The following is a 13878-nucleotide window of genomic DNA, read 5'->3' on the forward strand; positions in this document are numbered from 1 at the left end:
CTGATTTCAAAAACAACGTATGACTGAGAAGGAATAAGGGACTGAGAAATAAAAATAAAGCTGGTGATGTAGCTGACGGAGGTGAGAAGACCATCTATGACGTCAGGACATTGATGGGGGGGGGTTGCAGGAGGGACAGTTGGGGCTACTCCACAGGCTTGCGCATTATGTCGCGGCCCCAACAGATGGACGGACAGCTGGGTGGACCAAAACAAATCCGACATAAATTAATCACAAACAAACAATGGCAGACAGAAGTGAAACTCATTGCTGGATTGTTTGGACTGGATAATGGCAGTGTGGCCATAGCCACCAGTCTCAAAATGTTACCTGAAGGAAGTTACAACTTCAATATGCCAAATGAAAGGCTCAGTGCAAACACATAGTTCATTCATTCAGTTATTACTTTGAGTAACTTTTTATTCAGTAGACCTTGTTTAATGTAAACTAGGATTGGGCCGCTTGACAATATTCACCAGGGTCAATGTAAATTTGCCATCATTTTCAGAATTTATGTGTGTCTGGAGGGTTGCAGGGGTGTAATTTTTGTAGATAAAGACACATGATTGTTGGTGTTCTTTTATCGTAGTTAGTAATGCTGGTTAGTTGTTACTTAGTTTTTTCTTCTACTGATTCTTAAGATTAAGACCACATTACCCATAAAACCCCTGAACCCTTCAGCATACTCACTTTACTTCAGGCTATAACTGCTCTAGTAACAGTAGCCTCTTCTTCTATTGTGCCATGCCGCAATCCACCACATTTTCAACTGGTACAGCATATACAATGTAGTGTAGAGGCTGTCAGGCTGCCAGTTTTCTACATTACTGCTGCAAGTCTCGTCTGACCCAGACTTTGATGTGGTATGGACTACAGTATACTAAACAATTTTTGAGGACATGTGCCTGTATAGTAACTACCACATGCCAAGTTGCCTAAATGACCCTGAAAAAAAAGACACAACGTGCCTGCTTCCATACAGTACTGATCTTCAGACAGAGCACGCAGCAGAAGCTAACCAGACAGTTTCAGACTCTGCATACCAAGTTAAAGAGGCTGACGTAAGGGTTAAAATCAATTCCCCTTACTTATCAGCAGGATTACCAGGAACGTTGGGATGAAAATGTCCTTCGGTTTCACATTAACATGATGACGCCAGTGATGTGAGTCAGGAAGAGGGCAGAAAGTCTAGTCTAGCGCTTTGTAAGAAATACTTTACGGTGCTCTGATTAAGAGAAAAAAGTTGTATTTTATCAAGCAAAAACATTCACTGGTTTTGTAGTTATATGAGGATTTTAAACTTATAGCATTTTTTAAAAACAATTTTCCTCACTATCTATAGACTAATAGTAACAGATTTATAGCCTTCGCTATAATGAACAGAACCACTTATTCCTGTCACTTTTACTAGTTAACATTTAAAATGTACCGGTAATGGCCGTAAATAAGTGACTTTAAGGGGCAAATATCTGAATTTAATCCCTAACATTTGAACTCATAGGACTTGGTTTTACGATCCCATATTGTAATTGGCAATCGTTCCTTGAGTTTTGAGAGAATTGCTTTACTGGGGTCATTAGGTGGGCACCCTCCCTCCTTGGTGTTCTGTTGAAAGGCCCACGACACCTCCAGAGGGCTTAAGGGTGACACCTGGCGTCTCAAGTGACCCGCCCCCCGCTTTTACTACTCCTGCTGCCGGATGGTCAACTTATTATTTCTAGCTAGAGCCAGTTGCTGCTTCGCTTGACAGCCTCTGTCAGTGACTTGATGGCCTGTCGTAGGGGCCTGTCCTTGGACTCCCATCCCTTTCAGCAGCCTCGTGGTTGACATGGCTGCAAAACCTCTGCAGCCGACCTCCACTGGGAGCAACCGTGTTCTCCAGCCGTTTTGTCCTGCTTCAGTTACTCGGTCAGAGCACTTCAGCTTTTTGCGTTTGTACGCTTCACCAACTGCATCCTCCCTACAGTTCTACTGTATGATGAACAGGGCCTTTTCCGCGGTGGACCAATGTGAAGCCCAAATAATGCTCAGTTCTTCTGTCATGTTAATTAATAAGGCTGAGACCAGACTAAATGATATTTTTTGATCCCGCCATCAGAGTTGATGGCTGATTTTAACAAATTAAGGGATATTTGAGGTATTAAATTCAGAGATTTGAAATCTGCAGTGATCTAATAATTATAAATTATAATTTAAGTTTGTTGTGTTCTTTGTGTGACAAGATACAAATACAAAGATCTAAATGACATTTTCACGTTTCTACTTTGTGAGCAATTAGTGATTCATAAACATGAGAATAATCTGTGTTCGTAGTAAAATCAATCATTAGTCGTAGTTAAAAACGACCGAAGAGCCCATTGTGTAGTGAGACTGAGCTTTTCCATAAATGAAGGCAATACTTTGTCTGGGGAATGTATTTCTAAAACTCTAGAAGTGTCAGAGTGGCTTTCTCTCCTTTAACCTGGCAGGATGAGTTTAGACAAACCACAGAGAGGTTATTGTCCACCATTAAACCTTTTATGTGCTTTCAGGGAAACCAAAACAGACACACCTCTATAGTGCATTAGGTGGGCAGTGTGAGGTCATGCGGCAGCGAACTAGTGAGCCATCGGCGCAATGCAGAGAGCACTAATGACACGTCACCCCTAACCTCCCCCAGACGTTCAGTCTAATTGACTTTGCACCCACACATCAGGACCAGCAGGCAATGAGACGAACAGGCGAGGCGACAAGCAGGCAGAGCCAAGCCGCAACAAACAAACTGAACAAATGAACACTTTAGAGGAAAACAAGGCTGCCACAGCAGACCTCAAGTAAACACAGAGGTCCCAACATCCCCTGTCTTACCAGCTGCCAGGGTTCATGGCTGAGCTTTAAGTTGGCTGCCAGTTGCATTAAAATGGGTCTTTGGGAATTGCTATAAATGTGTGCGTGAGGTTATCTATTCAAGGTGGGAAGTTGTAGAAGCTGTTTTATTGTTGGCGACAGGCATCAGTAGGTGAAATGCTCACCTCTTAAATTGTAAAGCTGCATCAGGTGATATTGGATCTAAAAAATATTAGCCTAAATCAAATTAGAGGCTGCAAAATAGAAGTCTCACTCCATTCAAGCAGCTGTGATGCTGCAGATTTGCAATATTTGAAGAAACTGAAATGCAAACTGGAGTTTGGGGTGCTGCTAGATAATTAAAAGAAATGGAACAATATTTAGTTCATTCTGACTTTGAACTTAATTGTGTTGAAGAAAAGTAAAAGAAAAAACTTTTTGTTGCGATAGCCAGTGATGTTTACAGTAACGTTAATGGGACTCGTACGTCGCGATACGAACTGACGAGTCTGATCTCCGGTTACATTTTTGTCCACTGCAGGGTGACGTCGGGTTGATTTTCTCCAAAAGATGAATCCGACTCAAGTTTTTGCTGCAGGCATTCTGAGGAGTGACTACAGTCGCAGTGTTTGTGAATGAATGCTCAGCCAGCCAGTGCTTCACTAGAGCATTAGTGTTATGAATGGTTATACTATGTTTACCTTTATCAAATCGCCTGAAAATGACACCAGGCTGCTACAGTATAACCATACAGATGTACGCCTATAAACGTCAGACTGCTTGCTTGCAACTCAACTATTCTCCATTCCTGGCTGAGATGGACGAAATAGCGCTGCATAAATTAGCTGGCAGCTAGCGGCTTAATACCGACAAAACACCACAGTAAATTTCAACCTGCATGCACATTTAAAAAAAAACGAAACATATATTTGAACCCCAAAATTGAAAATCGAATACCTACCCATCAAACGAATATTTGAATATTAAAATATTCAGATCCAGCCCTAAACACACGTAGGGTCTGACCAAGGAACCCCAGACCTGTGCTTGGTAGGCCTGTTGTGTAATCAATTCATGATGAAGTAGCCAGCTAAAAGCTTTGGGAACAGCTGTACTTACAGTACAATAGTGAGTAAGTTCTCTGTCTAAAGTGTGACTAACTGGGCTGGTAAACGCGACAGTACTACACCCTCTATATGCAGTATACTGACCTCACATGATACAATTTAAAGCTACTACAGTTTTCAAACATTAACGCTGATGTGTGAAAATTCTTGTTGCAGCTTTCTGAACGCTGTAAGTGTATGATGACATTATCTTCCCAGGTCAATACCACCCTTCACCAGGGCATTTCCTCTGAATTAATCTCTGCCACTGTGCTCTGAGGGAGAAGAGTCTGCCTGCAGTACTAAAGCAGTGAGGAAGAGAGCTTTTTCTGGTCCTGCTGGAGAACCTATGAGTCAAAGTGAAGATCTTGTGATAACTGCTTTGGGCTGCTTTAGCCAAGTCTGAGCCGGGCCCCGTTTGTCAGGGTTAGGGAACACAATTTTCAACCTGGGTTCTAAACTGAGACTGACTGATAAATAGGCTGATTACCAGCACACGTGTCGATCGATGAGTATTATACGACAAGTAGATCCGACCAGACAATCGGATTGGTCAACTAGACATATAGAACGTGCTCAAATCAGCATGACGGCACACCCAGAGTCATTTGAGCACACCTGGCGCATCACATAAAATATTACTCTGCCATTTCAATGGCAACATTGTAACTTCCAGGGCTGAATAAAAAAAACCGGTAACGTTAGCCTATAATATTGAGACAGTGGGTCGTTTTGTTGACATTTTTACAACACTCTGGTGTTAACTGTTACTGTTAGCTGTTTGGATCACATCAGCTGTGCCACTGACACGGCAATAATGAAGTTTGCAGCGTATAGTAGCTAAATCTATCCATGGAAAAAATATATTTTTCAGTAGATATCTTAGTTTTAACCAGATTAAGTTAGCAAAACAGTTTGGTGTTTATATGTGCGGTAGTTATTACGTTTGGAAAATTCCACGATCTCTACCGTTACAAAGCTAACGTTAGCTTAAGTAGGCTGGCTGACTAACGTTTTACAGGGAGGGACTAGAAATCGTCTCTGTTGATGTTTTCTTTATTTTGAGAGGGAATTACCCCACAATATGAATACAGTTTAATTATAACTTTTATTTAGTTGGTAACCGTTGTTGTATAATCGCTATATTAAACTTGACGGTTTGATTTAATGTCATATTATTGGCAGTGATGTGGCTAGGACCGAGGCGCTTGTCCTAGCCACATCACTGTCGTGCCAATAATATGACGTTAAATCAAACCCTCTGGTGTAATATTGCTTTAACAAGAAATTGCAGTTCAGAAATACCAAAGATATTTTTGATGTAATGTGGAAACAGTGTTGCCATTTCATAATTTGTCTACCAAAGAGCACTGACAAGTTTATTTTTAACTGTAAATTGTCCCACTTACTATTAAAAATCTTTAACAACCAAATTTAAGAGATCGTTATAAAACATTTATCAACAATAATTATAATAATCTATTCGTTGTTTAGGTCACTTATCCAGGAAAAATTATAAACGTGTTCAAATCAAACTTCTCAAATGTGTGGATTTGCTGCTTTGCTCTGTTTAATATCATTGTAAAATGCATATCTTTGGGCTGTTGGGTGGACAAACTTAGCAATTTGAAGATGTCACTTTGGGATCGGGCAGATTTTAATGGGCATTCTCACTATTTCCTGTCACTTTACAGACAAAAAACTTCATCATAAAACAATCCACGGATTGACAATTAAGGAACATAATCTGCACTTGCAGTCCTAGTCTTACTATGCACAAAGATCTATCTTCAGTTTGACTTTTGAAAGCGTAGAGAAGCTTCTACCTCTTCACCCTTCATTACAACGTGTTTCTCCTTTAGCTGACCAAAATGCCCATTGCTTCATTGAACTTCTTATTGACTTTATCTGCTTCTGCCTTGGATTTTTTTGCAGCTTCGGTAAGATATGCCATTGTCCGACAATGGGGGGGGGTTATGCTTCTTATACTGGCAGGATGATTGGTAAGCATGAGCGATAAAGCACTACAGTCTTCCATAACACTGAAGGGACGTGATACTCATCTTGCGTTCCGCTCATCTCGTTAACGCAATTGCCAGTAATGGATAATGGCCAGCACTTCTCTCCCCCACTAATGAACACCAATATCAGTCTCTAGGTGTTCAGGATTGATGACATGGCCTAATCGTCCCATCTAATTGATACCCCACCATGCAGCACATATATTTCTCTGATTGGATCACAGGGTGATCCCTGGGATATTACACTCTGACCAAGCAGCCTAATGAGTTTCTCACCTCATTGAGTGATAAGAAGTCATGCCTGGGCTAATGGCAGGGGAAGAGCCTCTTAATCTCATACCTAATTGCGCTCTTAAATTGGATACAAAATCAGTTAATATGGGCATGTTAACATGTTAGAGTGCATGTGGCACTGTACAGTGAAATAAAGTGGGTTTCCATAAGATGTTTTTAACTTAAACAGTTTGGTAACAGCAAATGTTTTGCTAATACTGATGCAGTAAAAGTAGACATAATCTTATGTTATATATCCTTTTAGCACAAGATATGTTTTTATCTTTGCTACATGACATCAAAAGGAAATGTTCTAGCTGACTTGTCTTTTATATACATTTCCTCCAATTTCGAATGACTCTAGGATCTTATTTAGAAGTTCTGTCGAGCTGCACAAAATTTTTGCCAATCAAGCGGAGGGTTTGCTTTTAAACCTAAATTTGGTTCTAGGTTGATAAAATTCCTGGATTTGCTTTACAACAAAAAAGACTATGATCTGAGGATAACAGATGTTTCATTAAAACTTTTTATTAGCGATGTAAAAAACCCTCAGGTAGCAGCTTCTCATTTTTGCCAATGCAGACTATTGCTTTCACCAGTGAAATATGAAATTAGCAAACATGTCAGTACTCGGCCAAGGATCTTTTGTGGGGTCAACGCACCTTTTACACGCTCTTTAACATCACACTACTACTTGGCTAGGCTGATACTGTGACAAGCTTTCTCTAGCTGCGTCACATTGTTGGAATCATACATACATGTGGCATCTGTAACATAAGCCTATTAACCTGATCATTTGGAATCAGGACCCCCATAATTCGTGTCTCGTACAAAATAAGGAAAGTAACAAGGCTACAGCTGTTTATTTTAATTTACACCTTAACCTAATCACATTTGATGGAAATACAAAATAATTCAAGTGGATTCAGCTGATTTGATAAAAAGCTATCAACCAACCCCTAAGTTTAGGTGAGCTGAACCTGAGTTCTGAGTTTGTATGTGCTCTTCTCGGCTGTTAAGTTGGAATGGGACTATTCAGCGTTGTTGAGTCACTTACGTCTCCGTCTTGTTGGACTGTCGTCGGCATGGTACAGTGTTGCTGACACATGTACCAGTCACAGGGTCTACTGCCTCCACAATGACAAAGGGCCTCTCCTCCAGCGTGGCCACCGTCAGATGCCTGTAATCCGACACCGGCTCCATGTAGGAGCCGTACCGCGGCCACACAGGGTATCTCATTTGCAGGATCCCCATCTCGAAGGTCCCCACCTGAAGGAGTCAAGAGAGTGGTGTTGAATTAATGCAAGCTATTGACAAATCTCTGTACCAAACTCCAGATGCTTACCATACTGCCATATTGCTTCCCATATATCTCTGATGAAACTAGTGAGGACACGGCTGCATAACTGTCTATCTCAACCTGCAATCTTAATACGGTTGTCCCCAATTCTCTTACTGTATACATTGTTATTGCACATCGTTGTGATTTGTGCATCTGGACCTGGTGCAGCGAGAATGATTTTACTTCGTAGACAGTTTAGAGGAAATTGATTTTTGGGTCACTGGGGATGTAGAGTGCAATTACACATTGAATGCAACAAAAAGCAATTTTACCCTCTGCTATATTACCGATTAGCTAATTTTAATTAGATGTTGTGGGAAAATCAGCATTCAAGCAAGCTGAATACGTAATCAAGATTTTTTTTTTTTTTTTTTTTTTAATTACTAAATACATTTACTTGAAAAAGCAGTGACCTGTTTCGGACCACTTCTGCAATTTGCTCCTCTGACTCTCACTGTTTGAATCAAGTTGGGAAATGAAGAGAGAAAATTGGACCCCAATTAAAGTGCTCATATTATGTAGGACTGAAACGATTCCTCGAGTAACTCGAATAATTTGATTACTAAAAAACCCTCGATGCAAAATGATTTGCCTCGAAGCTTCGTTTAATCAATGTTACCAACGTTGTATCGCTCACTGTGTTTCCGCACGGATGATTATTACTGTCGCACACCGGGATGACGCTGCTGGCAACACATGCCATGAAGACTGACGGCGCAGATTACAAAATGAAAAAAGTGAGTGTAAATAGTGAGGGGCTAAGAGAAGAGACAGACTGGAGAAAACAACAGAAAGTGTCCAAAGTTTTGGAATCAGTTCAAACGTAATTAAAACGAAAACTCTGTGCAGTGTCTCTACTGCAAAATCGAACTAGCTTACCACAATAATAGCACGACGTCAATGCTTCAGCATCTCAACAGAAAACATTGAGTCTAACTTAATCATCCATTCCACGAAGCGGACCCGACAAAAGTAAATCAGAGTCGTATGGACGATGAAACTACACCAAACACAACAACTACCAAAAACAAAGACAAGAAAATACGTAGTGGTGACCACAATTTGATCTAAAGAGCCGACTTGTTGACTATCCCTTTGGAAAAACAGCTGATTGTTGCGCACCATTTTCTCACTCTCTTCACGGAGAAACGGCTGATCAACGATCTACTAGCATAAGTGTAACAGAGCTGTGTGACATTGTAATCAAATATATAAATGAAAATAGGTTGAGTATGACTAATATTTACATATAGGCCTATATACAGATCAGTCTCAGGTTGAAACTTGTAGTTCTGAAAGTTAAGTTGCACAACTTAAGGTAATGTTTATGTATGTTTCAGTTATGCCTTAGTTTGAGGTTGTTATTGCATTTCAGAAAATGTTTTCTTTAAAAACAATGTAATATGGCACTTAATTGCACTTAATGTTTAGTTTTTTGAGAGATGATATTGTAAGCAATGTAGGCAATAAAAAGGTACCTTTTTCCGAAAATTAAACCAAACTATTTGATATTATTGCTCTTCAATTTAACAAAAGTATTTCTTATCCGGTTACTTGATAAATCAATGGAATAATCGGTAGAATACTCGATTGCTAAAATAATCAATAGCTGCAGCCCTAATATTATGCTTTTTGGCTTTTCCCCTTTCCTTTATTGTGTTAGAAGACCGGTGGTGCTGGCCTGTTCTAGGAACGGCAAGGATTGCGGGTGGATTACGAGTATAGAGCAGCGGCTTATACATTGTCCCATACTAGCAGCCTAAAATCTCGTATTTTTATATATTTTTAAATTATATTTTTTTTGTTTTTATGTAAAGCACTTTGAATTGCCCTGTTGCTGAAATGTGCTATACAAATAAAGCTGCCTTGCCTTATATATCTTTTTGTGCATGTTATAGGTTTACAAAGTGAAAAAGCCCAAAGTCCACCCCTAAGGGACTTACCATCTCCAACAGAAAACACTGTTCACAAACTGCTCCAAACGGCTCTATTGTAGTCCAGCCTTTACTTCCGTGATGAACGTGCATCACTTTGTTACACGTTATAATGCTCGCCTAGCTGCTGGCGTGGCACTCCCTCATACTCTGCAACTGACTAGCTAGCAGTACTTACTGCACATGTGCAACTCCCAACAAAGATGGAACAGAAGTGTGATGCCGCACTCTGTAGCTAAAACAGAGAGCTCAACACACAGGGTGAAACGAGGAGCTGCAGCAATGTGCAGTACAGCAAAAATATGGTGTTTTCTGAAATATAAACCACATAAACCTATTCTGTTACAACCTCTAAATACAATTATGAACCTGGAAATGATCATAATATGAGCACTTTAACCAAAACACCAACTTATACCAACGATCGTTAGCTTTATGCTGAAGCAGTTGGTGCTGTTAAATGCTGCTTTGGCTTCCATAATTCAGCAAATGAATAACAAACAGAATTCTACATTTGTAAGCATTTGACCAGACACAGTAATGAGAAGCAGCTGCAGTGGCTTTTTAACATGTTTCAATGTTACACAGGATGATCAGACAGATGTGATTTATCAACAAAACACTCCACGGGTTCTGATGTTGTATGATTTAATATAATGAGTATCACTTTAATGCATTTTATTCAAAACATTTAATCACATGCTTTGAAAAGGCTAGACACTGTAACTAAATTTGGTAAAGGCTGAAATGATTTTACCAAAATTAATTATCTATAAAAAAGATTCAGGGATTTTCATTTACAAGGCAGTAATTAACAAAAAATAATTAAATCCACAACTATGAATAACACATTTTAATTATTCATTTTACTGTGGCAATAAAACCAAACAAAAGGTATATGTGGAGGTGGTGTGTGTGTGTTTGTACATATTTGTTACAGTTTCCAGTCCCAGAGGCACACCAGAGTTAGTTTTCAACTCAAACTCCATAGTGTTTTTTTTTTTTTTTTTTGTGCTAAATAGTTTGATTAAAAGCGTTGGTGTTTTGGTTTGCGTGTGATTGGTTTTTATTAGGGCTGTGAAAATAACGCGTTAATTTCGATGAATGAATCTAAGAAAAAATAACGCGTTAAAAAAATTAACGCAGATTAATCCATTCCATATTGACGTTTGCATACAGACGAAAATCTGATATGTCTGCGCTTCTCTCTGATGCTCTGAAATAGACGTTACAGGAAACACAAACCCTGCTGCATGTGATGCTAGTTAACACAATACTCAACAGCAGCTAACGTTAGCCTACCGCTAGCTAGTAGCTGGATTAAACACGGTTAAAATGCTGACAGCTAACGCTAAACGGTGTAAAGTTTGACTGTGTTTTACTGTAGAGGATTCAACACCGGTATGTAACAATCTGCAGCTGCCGTCGGAAAAACAACACAGACGGTGCGTTCAATGAAACTGGTAAACTACAGCCTCGTGGTGCATTTGAAGTTATTGTAAATGTCCTTTTCCTATCTGGTTGTTGTTGTTTTTGTCTTTCAACAGTAATTTACTAGTGAAATAAGTTATTGTTATGCATTATTATTAAATCATTTAATTTTGACCATATGGCCTTAGCAATAAACAAGCCGTTCTTTAATGTCACCAAGTGTTGTTTAGTACCCTTTTTTTTTTCCTTTTTTCTTTTTTTACTTTCTTAAAAAGTATCGGTTCAGGCAGCGGTAATTATGTATGTGATTTAATTTCGATTAATTAATCACAGAGTATGTAATTAATTAGATTACATTTTTTAATCGATTGACAGCCCTAGTTTTTATACTTCTACTTTAGTTTTCAGCTTTACTTTTCATGCCGTATTGCACATCATTTAAGACTAGTATAAGATTAATGAAAGTCATGTTTTGAGTCTCAAGGAGTGCTTGTTGAACATGTTACTTACATGTTACATGTTAATGTTGCTGCTTTAACAGCCTCCACTCTTCACGGAAGGCTTTTTACAAGATTTTGGACCCAGTCTGCAGAGATTTGCTCCCATTCAGCCAAGAGAGCATGAGCGAGGATGGGGTTCAGGTCAGAGTCGAGGTCTTCCTAGTCGCGCTTTGCTGGACTCTCTTCCAAAGCGTGCTGGAGAAGAGTCTGGCTACTCCACATAACATTCAGGGATGGGAGGAAAACGTGCTCTGGTTTATTGGCATTTCTTTAAACCAATCACAATCGTTTTGGGCGGTGCTAAACACCGGAGAAAAGCTGTGGTGCCGCTGCAAAATGGGCTCGGAAGGAACTTGTTTTGGTGGAACGTGTACGTTTTAAAGGTTGTTTTAGTCGTGCAACAGAAAACTCAGATTGGACAGATGGTCTAGCTAGCTGTCTGGATTTACCCTGCAGAGATCTGAGGAGCAGTTAACCATAGTCCTCAGAAATCCACCGGAGTTTACAACAAAGGAAGCCCAAGGCAACGGATATCCGGCCAAAATGAGTGAAATCCGGCGGATTTTCCGGCGGCAATGGAGCAATCCCGGAAAAGGAACATTAAGGATATATATAGACTAAGGAAGGGCTGCAACTAACGATTATTTTAATAATCAATTAATCTGTCGATTATTTTTTTGATGAATCGGATAAAACAAAAAAGCATTAATTTCCAACCCTTTATTCAAAAACAGAACTGATCTTCAGAAAGTGCACAAACGTTTGGACTTCCGGTATGGCGCAGAGCTGATAAGCTGCATCTTTTTTTCGCTCCGCTACAAACTCGAATTTAACCCTGTAAAAGTTCACCGTTGATTTTTAAGTGCCAGGTAGGGCGAGTTTATTTTATCGGCTTCCTTTACTCAGAATGCCGTCTAAGAAAAATCATCCAAAAAAAACAGACTCTGCAAACACTGAAAATTTTGAGTTGGAGGAAGACCTCTTGCTAGCTGCAAGTGCTATACAGGCTAATACTCGTGGGGAAGAATGAACAGAGACGATGACCACGGGCAGCGACGTTAGCTCGGAGGATATTCTCAAGGCCATCAAAGACATGAATGCAGAATTTTCGGCTAAATCCGAAAGTGTACTGCTTGCAGTAAACAGTGTAAAGGAGGAAATCAAAGAATGCACTGGGCGAATTTCACAGGCAGAGACATGCATTTCTGGAGCTGAAGATGACATCACAGCACTACAGGCAACTACAGCTGCTCTTGAAAAAGAGGTTCACACGCTCACTTTTAAAGTAGTTGACCTAGGAGGCCGCAGCAGGAGAAACGACTTAAGGCTGGTGCGTCTTCCCGAAGGCGCCGAGGGAAGCGACGCTTGCTCTTTCCTCAAGCGGTGGCTTCCAGATGCTCTGGAGTTGGAGCCGCAGCACTCCCCTTTGGTAATAGAGAGAGATCACAGGATTTCTGGCCCAAGATCTGACCCAAATGCAGCACCGAGGGCTTTGATAATGAAGTTTTTAGACTACCGAGACAAGGTCCACGTTGGGAAAGCAGCCAGGGCGAAAGGGAAAGTGCTCTACAAGAACCAGCAAGTGATGTTCTTCCCCGATCTCCCTACAGAAATCCACAAACGGCAGAAGCGCTTCGACGGTGTCAAACAGCAGCTGCGAGCCAAGGGTATTTGGTACGGAATCGTCTTTCCCGCACGACTGAGGGTCTCCGACGGCAGTGGATCCTACTTCTTCGATGCCGAGGCAGAGCAGTTTCTGGAGAAGGGGGACGGAGTCGGAAGCGGAGAAGCGCTGAGGAAAGGGCAATAACATAATGTGGATCTGTTATTCTATTTCTATTGGACGGTAAATAAGAATGGTTCCTTTTTTTTCCGTAGCCTAAAGCTTTATTTTCCGCAATCTTAATAAAACAATAGGGCAAGTTCACCGCCTAGGCTAACATTTTCATAGCCTATACATGGCTTATTATTATTATTATTATTATTATTACTTTTATAGGAACATTCTGGTCCAAACTGTATGAGGGCAGTTCATGGTTATGGTGTAATGTGGTTCCCCTGGTATATTTGTGGAGCTTCTGTTTATTGGTGAACATAGTAGTAGCTTATACTGTAAGGAGACGAAGCGAGTAGGAAGGTGCACGGAGAAGTTACGGGGACAGGCGGCTCCTCACAGTTGTGTGGATCTGTTTAGCGCCTTACACGGAGGGCCAGTGAGTGGGGGGGGTAATGAGGGGATTTGTCCTTCAGTGACAGTAAGGTAATGTTATGAGGGATAGACACATGTTCAGGACTGTGTTTTGTTCATTGACGTGTTTCAAAAGGTATTTTATGTTATTTTTGTCTTTTTTTTTCTTTTTTTCTTTTTTTGTGTGAACAGTTTTATTCTGTATTGGTCTGATCCAATGTACAGTTATGGGGCATTGTGGTGCAAGTTTTCACAGC

At 40.3% G+C, this 13878-nt stretch overlaps 1 protein-coding gene across 1 annotated transcript in view; it reads right to left on the minus strand.

Annotated features, from left to right (window-relative positions):
• The window catches only part of grin2ca (glutamate receptor, ionotropic, N-methyl D-aspartate 2Ca), a 58607-nt gene that overhangs the window by 16834 nt on the left and 27895 nt on the right, over window positions 1–13878 (minus strand). Inside the window, exon 4 of the mRNA XM_078269562.1 lies at window positions 7284–7495. Within this exon, the coding sequence (XP_078125688.1) occupies window positions 7284–7495 (212 nt within the window). The remainder of the gene's footprint in view (window positions 1–7283; window positions 7496–13878) is intronic.

The sequence above is a fragment of the Sander vitreus genome, chromosome 15 (genome assembly GCF_031162955.1).
Source record: "Sander vitreus isolate 19-12246 chromosome 15, sanVit1, whole genome shotgun sequence".
NCBI classification, from domain to species: Eukaryota; Metazoa; Chordata; class Actinopteri; order Perciformes; family Percidae; genus Sander; species Sander vitreus.